Source organism: Phascolarctos cinereus, unplaced genomic scaffold, assembly GCF_003287225.1.
Source record: "Phascolarctos cinereus isolate Bilbo 61053 unplaced genomic scaffold, phaCin_HiC Scaffold_4;HRSCAF=312, whole genome shotgun sequence".
Taxonomy (NCBI): domain Eukaryota; kingdom Metazoa; phylum Chordata; class Mammalia; order Diprotodontia; family Phascolarctidae; genus Phascolarctos; species Phascolarctos cinereus.
The window spans coordinates 720,029,614-720,052,427 of NW_027555847.1; the positions used below are offsets into that span (position 1 = coordinate 720,029,614).

A 22,814-nucleotide genomic window follows, 5' to 3' on the forward strand; every position below is an offset into this window, starting at 1 on the left:
CTGTCTGTATGTACCTGGTTGTTTTCCTGTTGTCTCCCCCGTTAGACTCTAAGCCCCTTGAGGGCAGGGACTGTCTTTGCCTCTTTTTGGATCCCCAGAGCTCAGCACACTGTCTGACACATAGGAGCTGCATAATAAGTGTGTGCTGACGTACCAACTGGACCTCGTATCTATTTTGTGTGTATACATTAGAATGGAAGCTTCTTGAGGGCAAGGACGTTGACCTTCACGCTTGAGCATCCCTAGTACCGAGCACATGGTAGCTGGCACACAGTAGGTGCTTCGCGGACAGGACACCCTTCCTCGCCCCCCTCCCTAAATCCAGGGACCTCTAATGCCTGGGATGGAAGCTCCGTGCCGTGGAGGGGGGCCTGGATTTGGAGTCAGAGGACTGGCTTCAAGGGCTGCTTTTGCACCAGCTTGCGTGTGACCCCTCCCCACCCCGGAGCTCTGCCGGGGGAAGAGTCCGTCCGGTCCTAACAGTGGGTGCTGTGGGCTGGAGCTTCCATCGCCTGGAGAAGAGAAGGCAGAAGACTTGCGCTCAAGAGGGAGGGGCAGGGCAAGCGCTCTGTGGCCTCTGGGCCAGCCCATTCCCTTGCCAGGGCCTTACTTTCCCCAACTGTAAAATGAGGGGGTTACTCAGATGCCTTCCAAGGGTTTTACTTGGGTCAATCAATCAACGAGCACTGACTGAGCGCACGCTACGCGCCGGAGTCTCTAGTGGGACTGCCCACTCCTTCGACCCGCCGAGCAAGGAAGCGCGCCGCGCTGTCCTGGCGCTAGGGGGCGCCGGGCCGCAGCGCCGGCCGGGCCTGGGCCTCAGGGCGGACTCTGAACACCTCTCGGGAGGCGGGGCTCCTGTGGGCGTAGGGGGCGGAGCCTGAGCCGGCGCGCTCGGGGGGGGGGGCGGAGAGGCGGGGCCAGGCTCGGGGGCGTGACCGCGGGCCCGGCGGAGGGGCGGGGCCAGGCTCGGGGCGGGGTCGCGGGGCCGGCGGAGGGGCGGGGTCCGCGGCAGCCTCGGGCGGCGCCCGGAGCCAGGTGCGGTTTGGCCCTCCCGAGGCGCCGTAGGCGGGACGGTCGCGCCCTCCGCGCGTTCAGTTGTCGCCTGAGGTAACGGCCGGGAGAGCTCCGGGAGCCGGCCCGCGGCGGGCAGCCATGGACGGGGTGTCCGGTGAGTGGAGCCCAGCCCGCCCTGCCCGCTACCTCCGCCGTCCTCCCGGGGCCCCCGAGGGGCATGGGCACCGCGGAGGGGCGCTTATCCCCTCGCCCGCAACTTAGTAGGCACCTAATCAGTGCGCGTTGCCCTGCCCTGCAGGAGATGGGGGGAGGAGGAGGAGACCCGGGGGAGGGGCCGAGGAGGGACTTGTGGGGCTAAGGAGCCGGGTGGACGAGGGCCGAGGGCGTGACGGGATGGGGGGGGTCTGGGAGGGGCTCCCACCTGAACCCCAGGAGGCCCCGGGCTGGAAGGAGCAGGCTGGGGGGGGCCCCCAGGGAGGGGCTTCGTCTGGGGGGATGCTGGGGATCACGAGCCCCTCCCCTCGGATGAGGGGTGACTGGGGGGTGCGCGCTTTCCCGGGCGGGGGGTCGTCTCTGCGGGGGTGATGGGAGGGAGGAATAAGGGAGATCGGGGCTCCTGGGGAGGAGGGGGGCCGTTAGCGCTCATCCCTGTGGGGAGGAAGGGAGCTTACGGACGCCCCCTCCCCGGGGCCTCTGTGGCGGTGGGGGAGGTTCTAGGTGAGCTGAGGGGGGACCCCTCCGAAAGGGGGCCGAGAAGTGAGGGGGGGCAGTGTTGGGGGGCCTGGGGAGCTCCAGAGCCTTCTCTGGAGAGCGGGGCGCCCCCCGAGGGCAGGGACGGGTGGTGCAGGAGGGGGCCTGGGGAGGCCCGAGCACTGACCGGGCTGGCCTGCTTCCTGCCCCCTGTGTCAGGCGGGGGGTCAGCCGGCCCCCGAGAGGCCGGTGATGGGGGGGAGCCTCCGGGACGGACGTCCCGGCCTCGCCCGCTCCTGCTTCCTGCCTGACCGGCCGGGACGGTCACTTCCTTCGCTGGAAGGAGCCGGCGGCTCAGTCACTTCCTCAGCGCTGCCAGGCCTGGGGGCCAGCCTGCTTTCCCATCCCTTCGCCCTTTCCCGGTTCCCACAACCGCAGGACTCAGTCTTTGCCACCTAGCGCCGTCCCGCCCCTCCCCCCCCCGGGTCTTTGGGTCCCGCCAGCCCCACTCGGAGCAGTTGGGAAAGTGACCACAGAGCTGTCGGAGGTCCTCTAGCGTTGCAGTGACCGAACCTGTTTGGCCGGCCCAAAGAGCCTCTCCGAGAGGCCCTCGCAGAATCTCCTGTCTGAGGGGTGGGAAGACCTGGAAATGGGTCCAGCCTCGGGACTCTCCTGCATCCCGCCTGTGCTCCTGCACAGCCCAGCTTCCTCCTGTGGGACAGAGCCAGACCTATCACGAGTCAGTCAGCACCTGTGTTAGGGACCACGAGCAAGGCCCTGTGCTGAGCCCCGGGAGGGAAGAGGCCTCTTGGGCTGCACTCCCAGGCTGCCTCCTGCACAGGCCTTTGCTGAATCCTCCGGTCACTGGCGCTCTCCCTTCTAGAAAATGTGTTATATAATAGATGGATGCTGTTGTGTTTCTTTACTCATGCCCATGGGATCTCTCACCAGTAGAATGTCAGGTCCATGAAGGCACAGATTGACCCACTGCCTGGCACACAGTAGGAGCCTTAGAAATGCACGTAGAACTGAATTGAATACACGCGTGATGAGCCAAATAATGGATAGCATGTGAGAGAGTGCCAAACAGTAGAAACAATTGGCAAGGTGGACAGTGGCATTTGGAATCTGAGGACTTTGGTTTACATTCTGACTGACCTGGGACGGTGGGCAAGCCCGTCACCTTCTCTGGGTCTTCGTTTCCTCCTCTGTGACACGTTAGGGGCCTTCTCCCAGCTTCGGATCTCAGGATTGGATGAGTTTAGAGGAACAAGAGGAAGCAGAGGCTGAGCCAGGCCCGGCCAGGAAGGGGACCGGCGTGAACAGGGCAGTGAGGCTGAGACAGAGACAGGGATCAGGCCACTTTGGCAGGCGCTCAGGCTTCTTCCGTGGGAGTAGTGGAACAGTCACATGATGGAGACTTTGGTTGTATATCTTCGACACGTGAATTTTTTCAGTTAAAGGAGGGGGTTTGGAGGAGAGCCAGTCAAAGTTTTTGAGGAGCACAGTGCTGGGTTTTAGGAAGATGACCCTGGCTGGGGTCAGCAGAATGGTTTGAAAGCATTTGGACTTCTTGAAGCTGGTAAGACTTGTTTGAGAAACTTATTCTAGCAGGCTAGGGGTGGCTCAGTGGCTAGAGTGCTGGGCTTAGATTCAGGAAAACCTGAGTTCAAATCCAGCCTCAGACATTCACTAGCTGTGTGACTCTGGGCAAGTTATTTCACCCTGTTTGTCTTAATCCACTGGAGAAGAAAATGGCAAGAAGACCCTACCTGGGGTCACGAGGAGTCAAACAGGACTCAACAACAACAGGGGAGAGCTAATGAGGGCCTGGGCTCTGGGGGTGATGGTGAGACGGCAGTAGAGCCTGCCGGACGGGCCCTGTGGCCCCCAGTTTGCAATGGCAGGAGGTGGGGGGCTGTGTACCCCAAGAACATTTGGATATTTAGATATAGGATGGCACACCGTCAGGTTTGGCCAGGTCTACACCTGGTCCTTTTCACGTTCTGGATTCATTTTCTCTGCATCACCGATCATGAGGCTCCTGTCCTGCTTAGCTCCTGTTTGTCTAGGCTGTGTGCTTTGCACTGGGAGGCTTTGCAGACGTGCGAGGAGGGGAACCCTCTCTGAGGAGACATCGTGTTCACCTTTGTGCAGGTTACCCCATTCTTAGCCCTCTTCCCCCTCCCTCCGTGATCCACTGTTATGCTGTGTACGGACGTCTGTTCCTTATCTTTTGGGTTTTCAGTTAGTGAGGGATAGGGAGAGCGACAGCTGGAGCCTGTTAGTCTCTCGGGGGTATTTTTCTATCTCCTGGAAGGATTCTGGCTTGCTGAGTCCCTCTGCCCAGAAGCATCCTTCCAGAGAGGAAAGGCTTCACGCTGAAACACTATTCATTCTGAGCTTGCGGAGTTCTGTTCTTTGAGACTCCGAACCAAAGCTGCTGAGAAAGAGATTCCTTTGGGTCCACCTCCCACAGAAGATAATGGGAACCACAGCCATGAGCGAGGAGACACTCAGAATAATACCTGACTTCATTTGGTCCTTCCAAGAGCCCGTTGAGGTCACTGAGAAGGAAACAGATTCAGAGAAGTTCATTAATAAGTCCAGGGTCACACAACTAGCAAATGTTGGAGGCAAACTCAGGTCCCTCCTGACTCTTTCTACCGTACCGGGCTGCCTTCCAGGGCTGGAAATCAGAGCCTGGAGCAGCATGAGAAATCCACTTCGAGAGTTTGGCTTCTTTTTCCATTGTATGTTTGTAGAACTCAGTCTGCCCTCTCTGGGCTTTAGAGAGACATGATTATAGCTTCATTCCAGCTCCCTAAATATAAATACAGCGCTTCTGAGCCTGGAAGGTCATGTCAGAGCTGGGGAGGCCCTTCGGACAGGGGACGTCAGGGCTGAGAGGAGTCTTAGAATGGGGAATGTCAGAGCTGGGAAGGCCCTTCGGACAGGGGACGTCAGAGCTGTCTAAGGGGCCTTAGAACAGGGGATGTCAGAGCTGGGGAGGCCTTTAGGACAGGGACGCCAGAGCTGGGGAGGCCTTTAGGACAGGGGACGTCAGGGCTGAGAGGAGTCTTAGAATGGGGAATGTCAGAGCTGGGAAGGCCCTTCGGACAGGGGACGTCAGAGCTGTCTAAGGGGCCTTAGAACAGGGGATGTCAGAGCTGGGGAGGCCTTTAGGACAGGGGACGTCAGAGCTGGGGAGGCCTTTAGGACAGGGGACGTCAGGGCTGAGAGGAGTCTTAGAATGGGGAATGTCAGAGCTGGGAAGGCCTTTAGGACAGGGGACGTCAGAGCTGCCTAAGGGGCCTTAGAACAGGGAATGTCAGAGCTGGGAGGGGGGTCCTTAGAATAGGGAATGTCATAGCTGGGAAGGCCCTTCGGACAGGGGACGTCAGAGCTGTCTAAGGGGCCTTAGAACAGGGAATGTCAGAGCTGGGAAGGCCTTTAGGACAGGGGATGTCAGAGCTGTCTAAGGGGCCTTAGAACAGGGAATGTCAGAGCTGGGGGGATGCTTAGGACAGGGGATGTCAGAGCTGGGAGGGGGGCCCTTAGAATAGGGAATGTCATAGCTGGGAAGGCCCTTCGGACAGGGGACGTCAGAGCTGGGAAGGCCCTTAGGACAGGGGATGTCAGAGCTGTCTAAGGGGCCTTAGAACAGGGGACATCAGAGCTGGGAAGGCCCTTCGGACAGGGGACGTCAGGGCTGAGAGGAGTCTTAGAATGGGGAATGTCAGAGCTGGGAAGGCCCTTCGGACAGGGGACGTCAGAGCTGTCTAAGGGGCCTTAGAACAGGGGATGTCAGAGCTGGGGAGGCCTTTAGGACAGGGGACATCAGAGCTGGGGAGGCCTTTAGGACAGGGGACGTCAGGGCTGAGAGGAGTCTTAGAATGGGGAATGTCAGAGCTGGGAAGGCCCTTCGGACAGGGGACGTCAGAGCTGGGAAGGCCCTTAGGACAGGGGACGTCAGAGCTGTCTAAGGGGCCTTAGAACAGGGAATGTCAGAGCTGGGGAGGCCTTTAGGACAGGGGACGTCAGGGCTGAGAGGAGTCTTAGAATGGGGAATGTCAGAGCTGGGAAGGCCCTTAGGACAGGGGACGTCAGAGCTGTCTAAGGGGCCTTAGAACAGGGAATGTCAGAGCTGGGGAGGCCTTTAGGACAGGGGACGTCAGGGCTGAGAGGAGTCTTAGAATGGGGAATGTCAGAGCTGGGAAGGCCCTTAGGACAGGGGACGTCAGAGCTGGGAAGGCCCTTAGGACAGGGGATGTCAGGGCTGAGAGGAGTCTTAGAATGGGGAATGTCAGAGCTGGGAAGGCCTTTAGGACAGGGGACGTCAGAGCTGCCTAAGGGGCCTTAGAACAGGGAATGTCAGAGCTGGGAGGGGGGTCCTTAGAATAGGGAATGTCATAGCTGGGAAGGCCCTTCGGACAGGGGACGTCAGAGCTGTCTAAGGGGCCTTAGAACAGGGAATGTCAGAGCTGGGAAGGCCTTTAGGACAGGGGATGTCAGAGCTGTCTAAGGGGCCTTAGAACAGGGAATGTCAGAGCTGGGGGGATGCTTAGGACAGGGGATGTCAGAGCTGGGAGGGGGGCCCTTAGAATAGGGAATGTCATAGCTGGGAAGGCCCTTCGGACAGGGGACGTCAGAGCTGGGAAGGCCCTTAGGACAGGGGATGTCAGAGCTGTCTAAGGGGCCTTAGAACAGGGGACATCAGAGCTGGGAAGGCCCTTCGGACAGGGGACGTCAGGGCTGAGAGGAGTCTTAGAATGGGGAATGTCAGAGCTGGGAAGGCCCTTCGGACAGGGGACGTCAGAGCTGTCTAAGGGGCCTTAGAACAGGGGATGTCAGAGCTGTCTAAGGGGCCTTAGAACAGGGGACATCAGAGGTGGGAAGGCCCTTAGAATAGGGGGTGTCAGAGCTGGGAGGGACTCTGAAGATCATTTAGTCCCACCCTGTTCATTTTACTGAGGAGGAAATGGAGGCTCAGAAAGGCATACTCTCTCCCCAGTCGATGGCAGAGCCAGTGCTCAGCCCCAGGTCTTGTGGTTCCCTGTTCAGTTTTTTCCTACCACACCACTGTGCCTATCCCAGTGCAAGGTTAGGAATATCCATCACTTTTAATCATTGCAGATTTCTCCTAATTAAATTTGGGATTTGGAAATGACTGAGATGTAAATACCCAATAGGCATCAATAAAACTTCTATTTAAAAAAATTTTAAATAGGGAAAGATGACAGAACCGAGCAGCCGCTGGAGTGAAAACTTTCTGTGTCTTCAGTCAATGAGGGAAAGATGAGAGGACCCTGGCTCATGTTCCCTTTAGTGATGTCTGGCAAGCCTTGGGAAGCGACTTCAGGATAGAGAAGAAGACATGGGGAACACCTGTTAATCATCACCCTCCCTCTGGTGGGTGTTCCACTGAAGTGGGAGCTTTCTCCCCTCCCTTCACTATCTCGCTGCCCTTCCCCCCTCCATTTCCTGGTTTGTCCCGGAGCTGGAGCCACACACCTGACTCCCCAGCTCCCAAGTGGCCCAGCAGTTGCTGTGGGTGTTGTTCACAAGCTGAACTGAGTTCAGTGTTTGTCCTCAGCCCTTATTGTCCAAAGGAACTTGAGAAGCAGCAGCGATCTCACTCAGACCAATGGGAAGGAATGCTGCTCATCCAGTCCGACCAGGATCCCTGGTATTTTGGGCACCTCAGGGCCTGGGATTTTCTGTCCAACCTGAAGCTGTGGGCTGAGGAGAGCAAGCTCTCAGTAACCTAGTTACTGAGCCTAACCCTTAAACAGGAAAGGGAGAGATAATCAAATTGGTCCCATTTCACCTGAAACCTCAACAATATAAAAGGGAGAACATTTTTTTAAAAAATCAGATCAGTCGTCTTCCTTCTTGACCTTCTAGCAGCTTTTGTGCCTCCTGGGTGCTCTCCTGTCCTCTGCCTTCATGGCATGGTCTCTTCTGGCTCTCCTCTGACTACAGTTGCTCCATCTCCTCTGGTGGATCACCCCCCTTCTGCTTCCTTCACATGGGTGTCCCCCAAGACTGTTCGGGGGCCTCTTCCTTTCTCTCTCCCTCCTTTCTTGGTGACCTCACAGACTCCCACGTCCACATTGAGGAGCACAGATCTGGAGCCAGAAAGGGCCATCCAGCCTGATCTCTTTATTTTATAGAGGAGGAAGCTGAGGGCCAAAGAGGCCGTGTGACCTGTTGGTCAAAGTTGGGCTCAAGTCACAGTCAGGATTTGAACCCAAGCCCACTGCCTCTATATCTAGGACTCTTTCCACTGCCTCAGGCTGTCTCTGATCCAGCCTCAGTTGCCTGCTGGACTTCTCGGCCATTCATCAAGGACAACCTCAGAAGGTCAAAATGGAGCTTATTCTCCTCCTCCTCCAAACGTGGGGGAGGTGGGGTGGAGGGCACAGCCATGCTTCTGGGTATTACAGTCTTACATCCCTAAGCTGTCTTTGATCTTCCCTCTCTCTTACTGCCTGTATTCAGTCAGGTGGCACGTCTTCTTGCTGCTGCCTTCACATCTCTTCAGTCATGTCCTTCTCTCTCCTCACCTTGACCTTTCCCTAGCTCAGGCCCTCATTGCCTCATCCCTGGGCCGTGGTGGGAGCTTCGTCTCTCTGCTTCAAGGCTCCTCCCTCTCCAATCCAAGGTTCATGCCACTGCCCAAATAGTCTTCTCAAAGCACGGGCTTAGGGGCAGCTAGTTGGTGCAGTGGATGGAGCACCAACCGGCCCTGGATTCAGGAGGAGCTGAGTTCAAATCCAGCCTCAGACACATAACACTTGCTAGCTGTGTGACCATGGGCAAGTCACTTAACCCCATTGCCTAATAAAAAAAAAAAAAACAAAGCACAGGCTTTACTGTGTATGTCACTCTCTTGCTCAGAAATCCCCAGTGGCTCCCACTGCTTTGCACTTAAGCTACAAAGTCCTCAGCCTGGCTGTTAGAGCCCTCCACAGTGAAGCCCCGTTTTACATCACCCCTGTGCAGGCACACTTTTCCAGCCAACTAGCCCGCCCGCTTGCTGCCCTGGAAACTTGACATCAGCAAGCATGTATTAAATACCTGTGATGTGCCATTTATGATGCTAGATGGTGGGACACAAAACAAAAATGAATAGTCTTTGTACTCAGGTTTGCATTCTAGTGGAGAGATGGGTGAGCAAATGCAGGGCACACCTGGCAGAGTTAATGCTGATGGGGTGTCCCAGGAAAGGACGTGGCGCTTCAAGTGAGCCTCAGGGATCCTGGGAGCCAGAGGTGATGGTCATGAGGAACCACAAGGAAGCAGGAGAGAGGATGTCTTTTAATGTGAAACATACAGCTGGAAGGGTAGTTTGATTGGAATGGAGAATGTGTGAAGAGGCCTGGAAAGGGAGCTGGGAGCCAGATTGTAGAGGTCTTTACAGGCCAGAGGATTTGAATTTTATCCTAGAAGCAAGAGGGAGTCATTGGAGGTTTGTGAGCAGGGGGATGACATGGTCAGATCTGTATCTGGGGAACCAGTTTGGGAGCTGGGTAGTAGTAAATGGATTAGAGAAAGAAGAGACCGACCAGTGGCAGGAATCGTGGAGGGCCCAAAGGAGGCCCAGCGCTTGTGTGAGTAGAGAGGAGAGAGACCGTGTGGGTAGAACCGACAGGACCAGGCAGCTGATTAGACGTGAGAATCAAGGCGGAAGGAAGAGTCAAGGTTCCCCACCCCTGGCAAGGATGAATTCAAGGCTGTGAACTTGGCCGCCTGGAGGATGGGGGTGCTATCAAGAGAAGTGGGGTGGAAACGGAGGGGATGCCCATCAACTGGGCAATGGCTGAACAAGGCGTGGTATATGATTGTGATGGAACACTGTTGTGCCATGAGAAATGCTGAGTTTGATGCTCTTAGAAAAACATCAAAAGACTTGCATGAAATAATGAAGAGCGAAATGAGCAGAACCAAGAGAATGCTATATACAGTTATAGCAACATTGTTCTAAGAACAGCTGTGAGTGACTAGTCATTTTGAGTATTATAAATACTCAGATCAACTACAAAAGATCTATGAAGGAAGATGCTACCCACCTCCAGAGAAAGAACTGATGAACAGAAGTATGTAGACTGTAGTTTTACACGTGTGTGTGTGTGTGTGTATGTGTGTGTGACAGAGAGAGAGAGAAAGAAAGATTGAGAGAGAGAGAGAGATGCTGGGTAGAAAGGGAGGGAGGAAAAAAACAAAAAGTGTATGGCAGAGAATAAAAGAAAACTCAGAAGGAAGCACAGAAAAGCAGGATAGTTTTGAAAAATGATGTATAGTGTTTATTATATAGTTTTTCAAAAAAAGTGAACAGTGTGAAATGGAGATTCATGGTTTCATACGGAGTGCTCTTTTTGTGTTGTGCTGTGTACATGGAAATGCTTTTTTTTCTTTTTGTATTTAAGTTCAAAATGGATAAAAGGAAAAAAAGAGAGAAATGGTGGGGAGAATCTTGGAAGAAAGATAGGATTTGGGGCCAAAGTGCTGGTGAGTTTCCTGGAGGTGTGTTGGCAGAGGCAGGGTGTTGGGACAGCTATGGAGGGGTTTCCTGCTTTAGGGTGAGACTTTCAGACTCTAAAGATTCAGGATGTTTATAAATTTTCAAGAATGAGGGATGGATATAGGAACTGGCCAAGCGTGTGGAAGAGGGCTGAGGGGTTAAATCATATTCTTCTGCTTTAGCCTTTTCTAATTTAGTGGAAAATGGTTGTGACTCAAACCCATTTTTATGGCTTTAACTGCTGTGTCTAGCCCAAGGTCTCCCCAGTCTCTACTTGAGACCTCTTTCTCACTCGAGTTCCAGGTTAGTGTCACAGGAATTTCAGAAGTCAGATGTTGGAAAAGTCCTCAGCAGCCATTGTGGCTGGGTCAGGCATGAAATGGTGGTCCAGCCTCTGCTCAAGTGTCTCCAAGGAGGGGGAGCTCTTTACCTCTCTAGGCCATCCAGCTTTTAGGTCATTCCTAATTGCTCTGGAGACATTCAGTTACCTCCTCTACTTTACTACTTACTGTCACCTCAGATTCCCATCTTTCCCCATCAAGCCATTTTGGCTTCAGGGCTTTTCTGTCCATAGCACCATCTCCCCAGAGTCACTAAGGCTCCAAACCTTGGGGTCATCTTTAACCCATGCCTGATCATCAAACCAGTTAGATAATTCAGATTACATTCTTTTGTTCACCAAAAGTTTATCAAATATTTTGAAGCATCAGGGTAGATATACAAACACAAATAATGGTTCCCTGTTCAAGTGCCAGGCACCTGGCTTCTCAGGGCTTCCATGTCAGGCTAGCTATTGTACCATCCTGGCTCCAAGGTCTCCATGGCTCAAACTCTTGAGGCGGGAGAATCCCCTCTGGCTCCTGAAACCGAGAACAGACAACACACACCAAAAACATGTGTCCTCCAGGCCCATTTCTCAGAGCCTGGGGTAAAAGAGTAGGATGAGGGAAGGAGAACTGGGCATGCCCAGAAAAACCTGGCTTAGAAACCAATATTTTTTCCCTTTTGTGTTGCTAATAATGGGGAGATAGCTATTAAAAGCCTGATTTTAAAACTACTCTACCAGAAGACTGTCCTTCCTTCTTCCTTCCTCGCCTGCCTACCATTAATCTCTTACAGATGCCAGCACCATGTGTGGCTATAAAGTATTGTGACTCTTCTGTTGGTTGACTCTCAAAGACCACATCCTAAAGGTTAGAGGGGTGTGATCTGGGACAGGCGTGAGTGTGTCCACACTGATGGAACCAAAGGTCCTTGAAGTCCTGGGGCTGAAGTGTCCTTGGGAGGAGAGGAACTTTGTTACTTGGTTACCAGCTGGTGGAAAGGAGGCTGGATGGGGGGAGGGAGCTGTTCCTGAAGGAGATAAAAAGAGTTCATCAAGTAAAGATGGGGAAAGAAAGTCCTTCCAGGCCTAGGAAATAGCCCAGGCAAGCAGGAGTAGGGAACTTGGCATTCTAGATCCTTAAGTGCAGCCTTGTGATGGAATCCAATTCTTACAGAACAAATCTTGAGGCCATATGTGGCCTCCAGATCCTTAAGTATCTCAAGATTTGTTCTGTAAAATTTGGATTCCATCAAAAGGCCACATGTGGCCTCAAGGCGGTAGGTTCCACACCCCTGGCCCAGGGAAGGGTGCCCTAGTATGAATGTACAGGAGGTAACTGGTTGCCCAGTTCTCCTGGAATGTGGCCTGGTAAGCCTTCTCTTGCCCAGGGTACACATGCCCAGGCTTTCAACCAGTGGCCCCTACTTAGCATTTGGTTTTCTCCTTCGTAATGTACTAATCATGCGATGTGACACATTTTGGTCATCTGAGCTTTGGTCTTAGCCTCTATCTAGGAGCGTCAGAGCTATGTCTTACCTGAACCATCTCCCAGCACCTCCTACCAGGCCGTGCTTAGCACTGTGGTGGTTAATCAATGAAGGTTTGTTGACTGGACAAGCGTAGGAGAGGTAGATGCAAGCAATTAGGTTAAGTCTGCCCTGGCAGAAGGAAGGTCTGTGTTGACAGCCAGGAAATCAGAGGCGGCCTGCTCTTGGAGGCTGGGTTTGTGTTGCCTTTGAAAGGGTAGGTGGGGATGTTGTGGGGACCAAATCAGGAAAAGTGAAGGCATAGTGCATGCTGGGAACATGCATGGGACAGCGGGGTGGGATGGGGGCTGTAGGGACTGGCTGTGATGTACTTCCTGCTAGCAAATCTCTGTCCTCCAAAGCAGAGGGCCTCTTCAAGCTCCGTGGAAAGTTATTCGGAACCAAGTTTGGTGATCCAGATTGATAAGATTGATTTAGGTCAGAAGTGAGGCAGGAGCCTAGTCTTTGTACAGGGCTGTCAGGCCTGGAGGTACAATTCCACAGGGGAACAAGGAAGGTTGGATTCCACCATTGATGGAATAGACTTAAGCTAGCTCACCTCTGCCATTCATCTCTACAACAATGAGGAGACTCATGTGCAGTCAGCCAAAAGATCTGAATTTCTATACCAGATGAAAATCCAAAGGCCTTTGGAATCTATGTGTCTGTTCCAGAGATGGGGAACCTCCAGCCTCCAGGGCCGCATGTGGCCCTCAGGTGTGGTCTTTTGACTGAGTCCAAGTTTTCCAGAACACATCCTTTTCTGAAGGGGATTTGTTCTGTGAAGTGTGGATGTTCCTTGTAGCAGGTGGAGCTCCAGCTTTTTGATCCTGTGTGCTCGCTGTCTTCCCATAACCAAAATCTAATTTTCTTAAGGTCAGGGCTAAACCATTTTTAGTATCAGTGCACTAAGCCCTTAGCACACACCCTTGCACACAGTAGGCAATTAATGTGTTCACTGAATTAAGCCACCTTGGAAATCATCTATCCAGGAGGGTGAATCCAAGCTAGCTCTGAGCAACCCTGGGCAAAGCCCTTCCCTACTTGGGGCTGACTCAGTTTTGTCCCCAGAAAAATTGAGCTATGAGTGCCCAGTCTTGCCCTACCTTCATCTCAGGGCAGTAGGGAGAATCTGAGAAGAAGTGGGGGTATGTATAGCCTTTATAGATTCCAGGGAATATAAGCTACTCATTTAATCTCCTCTAGAAGGACATTTTCCCATTCCAAGCCTCTCACTCCACCCTAGACCTGAGTGACCTGAGAAAATGTTGCCCTCCCAGCTCTCACTTCTCATGGGGCCCCTGAGTGCACGTAACCGGATTCCCCCCATGGTTAGGGGGGAAAGAGGCTAGATGCCATCTATGCCAACAAGTCCAAAAGATTAACAACTCACTCTTATCCTGGGGCCCACCTTAGGCAAAGGCACCAAGAACCCCAGATTCCAAACCTGGTTACGCCCTGACCCGCTAACAAGTTACTCCACCCTGACGGCGTGGTTGTATGTCTCAAAGGACTTTTAAAACCTACAACCCTGAGCAACCCCTTCCTGGTTCTGGGCTGGGTTTACAGGAAAAGAAGCATTCAACTGTGAATATATGTGGAGGGAGGCCTCGGCCCCTTTTATTAAGGGGATTTGTTCTGTAAAATTTGGATTCAGTCAAAGAGCTGCACTTGAAGACCCAGAGGGCCACATGTGGCCTGAAGGCCACAGGTTCCCCATCTCTGGAATAGACACATAGATTCCAAAGGCCTTTGGATTTTCATTTGGTATAGAAATTCAGATCTGTCAGCTGACTGCACATGAGTCTCCTCATTGTTGTAGAGATGAATGGCAGAGGTGAGCTAGCTTAAGCTGGTCTGGCATCTGGTTCCTCCCCCTTCTGGTCCCTAGCAGTCTTTCTGATGAGATTTTGCGAATGTGCCCGTCTGTGGAGTTTGGGTTTTTCCCTTCACCCTAAGCAGGTGTCACTTTAAGGAGAGCTGAAGAGCTATCCAGGGGCAGCATGCACTGAGCTCATTGCTGTCCAGGGAGCTGAGCTGGTATTTCAGAGCCCTCCTCCGGCTTCTTTGTCCTAGCTTGTCTAGGAGCGACAAGGGCACTGTGAGCAATTCCTTCTCCTCAGCTGCTGCCCCCAGTTGCTCTAAAGCATCCCTGAAATGCCGGGCTGTCCATTGTCTATTCATCCACCCTGCTGGTCTAACAACATTCAGGAGCTATCCCTGCCAATATGGCCCTGGCTTTCAGTCTGGACCCCAAACAAAGCTCTTTCTCCCAGACACAGTCAGTTTACAAGGAAGGCTCTCAGTCGGCAAACAGATGCCCTGTTCTGGTGAAGCAGGGCACTGCCTACAGGGTCTGAACCTTTGCTCAAGCACTTTGGAGGTGACAGAGTACTTGGCTCACAGCAGCCCTGTGAGAGAGACAAAGTCATCTTATTCCCAATTTACAGATGAAGAAACTGAGGTTTAGATAGAGTGGCCTGCACGATGTCACAGTCAAAGCCAACCCGTGAACATCTTCTGGCTTCCAGTTTGGTGCTGTCCCTGGGACACCATCCTGCCTCTTTTCTAAAAGAGTCGGCTTTCTCTGTTGCAGGGGAAGACACCTGGAAATGTCGAGGGTGTGGTGACCATGTCCTCCCTGCCCAGAGACTGTACAGGACAGTGAGTGAAGTCTGGCACACTTCTTGTTTCCGGTAAGTGACCTGTTGGCCGCTTGGGGGCCTTCCCAGGGGCTGATGAAAGGATCTTTAGAGGTGCTCTTTCTCATTATATGGGGCTGTATCACCTTCCGTGGTGGTCAGAGCTGGTCAGAACAAATCACATTCCTAAACATTTTTCTCTAATAATAACAATAGCTATCGTAATCATAGGGATGACATTTATATAGCACCTGCTATGTGCCAGTTACTGTGCTGATCACTTTACAAGTATTATCTCATCTGATCCTCACAACCGTCCTAGGAGCTAGTCTTTGTAATGAGGAAACTGAGGCTGAGTGATCTGCCCAGGATCACACAGCTAGGAAGTGTCTAAGGCAGGATATGAACTCAGGTATTCCTGACTGGCTCAGCACTGTATCCACCGCACCCCCAGGTGAGATCAGGTTAAAATGACCATCATGGTCTGATCTGAGTGATGAGAAGTCCCCAAAGACCACTCTGCAGCTTGAAAACTAGATAGGGAAGAGAGAGGGGCTGCCCCTACCCCTCACCCCCCAGTTTTGCCTTGGGGACTGAGTGAATTGTATTTTAGTTTGGGATCTTTTTTTTTTTTTTAAAGCTACCCCTGAAGATTTCAAACTAATGTGTTGGAAACCACAAAGGCAGCCCTCAGAGAGATGCTTGGGAGGGGTCTGCCTTTTAGGGCCCCCCTTTCCCAGCAAGTATGAATTTCTGAGCATTTCTGCCAGAGAGCCTTCAGCAGCCCCGGTCTCACTGCATGCTTTTCAGAGGGCTCGCCTCCCCAAGGGCCCCGGGGCCTCTGAAAAGAGGAGAGTGGGAGAGGAGCCAGTCTTCCTCCGAGCTCCCAGGCTAACCCTCACCACTGCCAGGTCAGTGCTGTCTTTTTGCTCCATTTCCTGGCATTCTGGCTATTTGACCACATTAGTGCCACTTGGCTTGGTATTTTTGTTTTTTGTTTTTTCTGCTGCTGGTGCTTTCCCACTTCTCAGTGCTTCCACATTGCTCTGGGTGCGCTGGATGGCACAGAACAATGGCCTGGCACCCGCCAGAGAATGAGAACTAGGAGGTCATCAGGCCCAAACCCCTTTTATAAGTCCTGAAAGTATGTGTTTGGAGTAGGTTAAGTAGCTCTTACCGGAGTGAAGATGAGCCCATCTCACTCCAACTTCTGAGACTCTGGTGTGCCAGACCCTGGCACAGACACGAAGCATAGTGTGATGGACGTGCTGGCGTGACTCACCAGGCTGTCCTTGGTGCCTTCAGGAGTAGTCCTCATCCCCGATCAGCTCACTTCAGGAAACGTGTAAGAGCACCTCCAGCTCTAGGGCAGACTGGGGAGACAGAAAGAGAGGGTGACCTCATCAGTCCCCATGAGTCTGTCTTTTCTCCACAGATTTCTGAGATCTCTGTATACATCATCGCCTTTCTTGTTCAGGCCACTAGGGAGCACCATAGTGGACAGAGTGCCCACCAGGCCAGAGTCAAGAAGACCCCAGTTCACATCCTGCCCCAGACAATTACAGGTTGGGTGTCCCTGGGCAAGTGACTTAACCACTGCTCACCTCAGGTTCCTCATCTGTATAGGAATAATAACGCCATCTTCTTTCCAGGGTTGTTGTGAGGATCGATGTGATGATATTTATAAAGGACTTACCACAGTGCCCGGCACAGAGAAGGGGCCACAAAAATGCTCACATATCCCAAACGGCCCTCATTTGCTGTCCTCCCAAGCCCTGTCCTTCTCTAGATTTCCCTACCTCTTCCCCCTGCCAGCTGTAGTCCAGGTTTGTAGCTCTGGCCATCATCCTGGACTCCTGCCTCTCCTTCATCCTGTGGAGCCAAGCTCCGTGCCAGAACTCATGTTCTGCCTCCACAGCATCTTCTTATCTGACAGGGCCACCCTTTAGTTCAGCTCCTCATGACCTCCTGCCTAGATTATTGCCCAGTCTCCTAGTTGGTCTCCCTGGGGTGCAGGGGACCTCTGGTGTAAGGATTGCTTTCTGCTTTTGGTGTCTGCTTTGGCATCTACTTACACTCACCTGTGGCTCCGAGTAGCTGTACCATGCACAGTGGCCTTACTCTAGTAAATCGTTTCAACAAATAGACTAAACTGAGGGGTGCCTGCCCCAAGCATGGCAAGACTCTCTCCAGCAGAATGGGCGGATGAGAACAGTCTGGTCCAACAGCCATGAGGGCAGCTGAAGCAGGCGCTGTGGAAGGCTTAGTTTGGTTAGACACCAAAGACGCCAGCATCGTTCACTGAATCCTGAGCTATCATCAGTTGTCTTGACTTTGTATTGCCACGGGACTGTGATGACTCTGGAAGAGAAACTGAGGCTGACGGCTTCCGGCAACTCTGCCTCATGTCAGTCCGATTTATGTGCAGATCAACAGACATCATCCATACTATTTTATCATTTTTACCGATCTCAAAGTCCTGTGGCAGCAGGCAGCTGACAAAGCAGCAGATGTGGATGCCCTGGGAGCTGTACTCACAACCTGCACACAGGCGGCCCAGCCAATAGTCTCACTGGGCTGAAGCTGCAGTGGATTTGGCAGCCCTTTGGGGTTCTAAGCAGCCTTTTTTTTTTTTAAGTAAATAGTATTTCATTTTTTTCAATTGCATGTAAAGACAATTTTCAACTTTCATTTTTTTTGTTTGTTTGTTTTTGGGGGCAGTTGGGGTTAAGTGACTTGCCCAGAGTCACACAGCTAGTAAGTGTGAAGTGTTTGGTCTGAGGCCGGATTTGAACTCAGGTCTTCCTGATTTCAGGGCTGGTGCTCTGTCCACTGTGCCACCTCGCTGTCCCACCTTTCATTTTTTGTGAGATTTTGAGTTCCTAATTTTTCTCCCTCCCCTCTCCCCAAACATCAGACAGTCTGATAGGGTACACATGGGCAATCATGTAAAACATGTTTCCACATTAGTCATGTTGTGAAAGAAAAAACAGAACCAAAGGAAAAAACCACAAACCAACAAAAAGTGAAAATAGTGTACTTCAGTGTGCGCTCAGACTCCAGAGTTCTTTCTCTAGAGGTGGACAGCATTTTCCATCATGAGTCTTTTGGAGAAGAGCTGAGTCCATCATAGCTGGTCATCACACATTGCTGCTGTCGCTGTGTACGATGTTCTCCTGGCTCTGCTCACTTCACTCAGCAGCAGTCCACACAAGTCTTTCCAGGTTTTTCTGAAGTCTGCCTGCTCACCATGTCTTACAGAATAATAGTATTCCATTACAATCATATACCACAACTTGTTCAGCCATTCCCCAGGTGATGGGTATCCCCTCAGTTTCCAGTTCTTGGCCACCACAAAAAGAGCTGCTATGAATAGTTTTGTACGTGTGGCTCCTTTTCCCTTTTCTTTGATCTCAGTGCTGTTGCTGGGTCAAAGGGTATGCACAGTGTGATTGCCTTTGGCATGCTGTGATCCATGAGCAGAGCCACTCCAAATGCTAACGTGGACATTTCTGCCCGACCTGTGGTAGAGCTGATCAGCCACAGTTGGACACGCTACACCTTGACTGCAATGTAGTGATGCCATTTTGGTCCTCTTCAAGAGCAAAGGATAACAATCACAGTTGGTCTCCCTGCCTCAACTCTCTCTGCTCCAGTCTATCCACCACGATGTTCCCCAAGTATTTTCCTTAGGGTAGTCTGACTGTGGGACTCCCCTACTGCATCGACACCAGTGGCTTCTCATTGTGCCTAGGAACAATGTAGACTCCTCTGTTTAGCTTCTACAGCTCTTCACAACATGGGCCCCATCTATCTTTGCAGCCTCTTTGGCCATTACTCACTCCCTTTCTCACACTCAAGGACTTGGTTAAGCTGATCTTTTTTCTATTCCTTACACATGGCACTTCATCTCCCATCTTTCCCAGTGTCTGCACCGCCTCCCTCCTTACCCCCACCTGATAGAGTCCCAGCTCGAGCACTGTCTTCAACATGAAACCTTTTCTGATTCTCTCAACTGCTATGGCTCTCCCCACCAAACTGCCTTGTATTGAACTACTCTCCCTTTTCTCTGTCTCTCGCTGTCTCTCCTTCCTTCCCTCCTCCTTTTCTCTCAGTGTGTGTCTCTCTCTCCCCCTCTTCCTGTCCCTCCCTCTTACCCTTTCTCCCTCCTTTTGTTCCCTTCCTCTCCCTCCCTTTCTCTCGTCTTTCCTTTTCTCTTTCTCTCTTTCCCTTCCCCCTCTCTCTGTCTCTCCCTCTGTATCTCTCTTCCTTTGTTCATCTCTCTCTCTATATATATATATATAATATATATATAAAATGTATGTGTGTGTGTATATATATATATATGCACATATATACATGCATAGACATAAATACAAATATACACATATATTTGCATTTAATCACCTTTTTCCTGCTGTATTTGCTTATATGTTTCCTTGTCTCCATTAGAATATAAGTTCCCTGAGAGTCAGGATCCTTTCATTCTTTGTACTCTGACCCAAGGGCGGGCACATAGTAGGCTTGTCGCTCCGCTGATCCGGTACCTGATCAGCCACAGTCTTGTGGCTGGTTGGTTTAACACACACATGAGTAACCATGATATAAATCAGTCCATTACAAGTGCCACTTATATACTGTTCTAGAATAGACTAGGTCAAGGTGGAAAGGATTTGGGCAAAATGCCCAAAGATAAGTCCTTGGTTGAGCAACGTACAGCCTTTTTTGTCACCTAGTAACTCAGACACACGAATGGAGTCACTAAATTATTTGCTTAAACCTATTTCTTGGTAGAAAAATTAAAACTGACATCCAGAAACCCAGATAGACTTTGCCTTATTTAAGAACATGTCTTGGCATTTCCTGTTCTTGCCAGAAGCAGTGGAGAGAGGAGGTATTCAGCGTGCTGGGAGATGTGGCGATAATCGCTCCTAACGGTGAGCTCTGCAGCACTTCCCACCTGCGCTTTTCAGGGTAGGGGATGGGTCCGAATGACATCTCCTAGCCTGTTCTCTGTGCCTTCGACATGCCATATGCTCTCCTCCCTCCACACCTTTGCTCATGTTCTTCCCTGGGCCTGGAATGCCTGCTCATCCTCTTAATGGCTCAGGCAAAATGCTGCTCTTTTCATGAAAGCTCTCCTGATTGATTCCCTTCTCCCAGCATGGCCCTGAAACGGGCCAATAGGACTTTGTTTCAGTTTGGCATCCTGGAAGGCGTGCTCGCCTTAACAGCAGGAGCGACACTGAGCATCGTTGGAACGTCTTCCTCCTCCAGCACCAGCTAGCTCTAGGCCATAGGCTCCTAAGCCCCTTGTTCCCTTCATCTTCCTAAGCCTGGTGCCCAGCTTTCAAATGAAGGTAATGAGTAGGACGTGTTGCAGTTCCCTCCTAGGGCTGCAGAGTACTCTGGAAAGCTCACAATGCTGCCATGAGGTCAGCATATCTCAGAGGGAAGCTGCCCTGGGACAAGGGGCTGTCTCGGGCCCTTCTCTTCAGGCTCCTAACTGTTCAGTGACAGTATTGGGGGTGAGGGGGAGGACGGACGATGAGCTAATCAGATAATCGGAGGGTTATTATAATTGTTCCTGTACCGTCCATGAGGACAGGGACAATGCCCCATAGCATTGCCTTCCCTTGGGGTCCAGCTCTGGGCTTTGCCCAGGGCGCATGCTCCATCAGTGTTTGTTTGATGAAATGAATCCAACCCAGAGATTCTTGTTTCCTAGGACTGCAGAGACACTGCGGAGAGCCGGGCATTGTCACGTTCTCTGATTCAGTTGACATCTCTGGAAACTTCTGTCATTTTCTTACTGGGTTGGGGGGGAGTGGACTTGGAGGGTGTAGAAATCTCTCTGTCTGCCTCAGGCCTCATTGTGGCTTCTCTCAGATGACAAAACTGAGGGCTTGAGATGGGAAGTGATGGGGCCACGGGACCAGAAAGAGCACTTCCTTAGCTCGGACACACCTCACACAGTCATGTATCCCAGCTCCTTTGCTGTTCCCATCAAGCCCATTCAGCTTTGCAGAAGTAACAGGTGGCCAGAATTCTCAGACTTTCTGAACAGTTGTTTATTTAAAGGCTTGCCAGCCTCCCGCATTGGTGCTGGGGAAGATCCAAAGTTTAAAAAAAGGCATTATCCCTACCCTTCAGGAGTTTACACCTGGCTGGGAGGGTAAGACACCCATTCAGGGCATTATAATATAGAGTAAACCATAAGCACATTAATTGAGGGGCAGAACAGCCTTCTTGGGGGTGAAGTGGGCTCAGACTGTAAAATAAGGCCTATTTTCTAGGGCCATGACCCAGTGCTTGGAACCCGATGCATGAGGCATTTGAGAATCCTGGTTTCTGAAATATAGCAGCGTTTGCCCAGAGCCCTGCTGAATGCTAACTAAAAGGTCAGGCCCCTCTGCCTTTCAGTCTGTCTTCCCTTGCCTTCAGACTCTGATTCAATCACAAGTTCAGGTAGAAATTTGTAATTTGCCTTTGTGATGGACCCTCCCCCTTCTCCCCAACCCCTAGATTCTAGTCATCCATAAGGTCTCGGACAGGTTAGAGGGAAGTATACCTGAGACAACCTGGGAAGAGAATGTGTGTGTATGGGGGGGGGGGCGTGATCTAGAACCTGCCCAGGGCAGAGAGACCCCAGCTAGCTTTTCTGGAGGCCAGGCGGCCGTATGGGGAGCCCTTGTACGGTGGCCCCATAGGGCAGCCAGAGCTTAGCCAGCTGGGGCCTGCAGCTACCCTACCCCACCCCCACCCCCCTTTGTTGTCCTAGTTGTAGGGTGGGGCTGGAAATTGCTGAGTTTTTAATCTGATAAAACTCCTCCCCTGCTTTGTCTACAGACTTGTCTGCAATCCTGCTTCTTAGAATGTGCTACCAAAGTCTCAGCCTCCCCGGCCAGTGGTGAACAGTTTGTGCTTGCTTAGGAGTGTGTTACCAGCAGCCCTCCCCTTCCCATCATTGCCCCAAGGCAGTTTGGTGCCTCCTCCAGGTCTTGCGGTGGCCTGTGCACAGTTCCTTGCGTGTCCTCAGCCTATAGGCCACCCTTGGGCAGCCTGTCGTCCTGATTGGCCATCCTCCCTTTCCTTTGAAGCTTCCTAAACAAGGGCTTATCCTCTCCCTGGGAGGGGCCAGGAAGCCCCTGGGCTTGGGGTCTGGGTCTGCTGCTGGGATGGCCCAATCCAAGGCTGTGTAGTTCCATCCTAACCTGCGGTTTCTTTGGCATCGTCCTCGATGAGGATCTGGTCATCTTACCTCATGTTGGCAGGGGAGGAGGGGAAGACAACTTCTGCTTTATCTCAGAGCCCTGCACACCTTCTTTTGCTCTGACATGAGGACCCGGGGATTTTCAGAAGGAAAGTCTTCCCACTTTCAAATAGTTTGTGATGAGCACAGACTCGGAATCGAGAGCTAGAAGGAGCCTGGGGGACCTTGCTCATGTCCTGGACCTCCCTGGTTCTGGCAGGCTGAGGAGGGAAGGGAGGGACCCTGGCTCAGAATCTCAGGCTTCAGTAAGAAAACACACAGTTTCAGTTAGGGCTTAGTGAAAATAAAGATGTCCATTTTTCCAGACAGACCCCTGAAATCTCGTCCTGGTAAGAAGCTCTTCCGGATAGAGTGTGAATCCCTTTTAGACTAGCACATGTCCTCTAGCTTCTTTTAGAAGATTCCCCATGTCTGAGGACTTAGCACTTCCCAAGGCCCTTAGGGTTAGGGCCAGGCAGAGCCCTTCTGATAGGCGAAGCCCTGCTTCCTGGGCCTTCCCTCTGTCTAAGCTAAGGACTTCCAGCTTATATCCAGAACCCCATTAGGAGCAGCACTTCTCGGGCTCCGTGAAGCAGCTCTGCCCCCTGCTGTTGCCAAGCTGCTCTTGCCCACCAGTGAAGGTGTGGCTTCATGTGCTGTTGCCTGTCGCTCCCACAGGATCCCTCAGAAGACACGTGCTCAGCAGATGGCCAGAGCAGACTAACGCTGGGGCAATGGGGACACGGTCTTGTTCACCGTCCACGATTGCTGTGGGATAAGCAGATGCTTACACGTAGTCTCACTGCTCAGTTGATCACTTAAGAGGCCCCCAGCC

At 52.1% G+C, this 22,814-nt stretch overlaps 1 protein-coding gene across 1 annotated transcript in view; it reads left to right on the top strand.

The window, feature by feature from the left end:
- The first annotated feature begins 1,018 nt into the window (after positions 1–1,018).
- Positions 1,019–22,814, top strand: part of LIMK2 (LIM domain kinase 2) — a 68,776-nt gene continuing 46,980 nt past the window's right edge. Inside the window, 2 exon segments of the mRNA XM_020996338.2 lie at positions 1,019–1,171; positions 14,682–14,781. Coding sequence (XP_020851997.1) covers positions 1,156–1,171; positions 14,682–14,781 — 116 coding nt within the window. The 5' untranslated portion in view covers positions 1,019–1,155.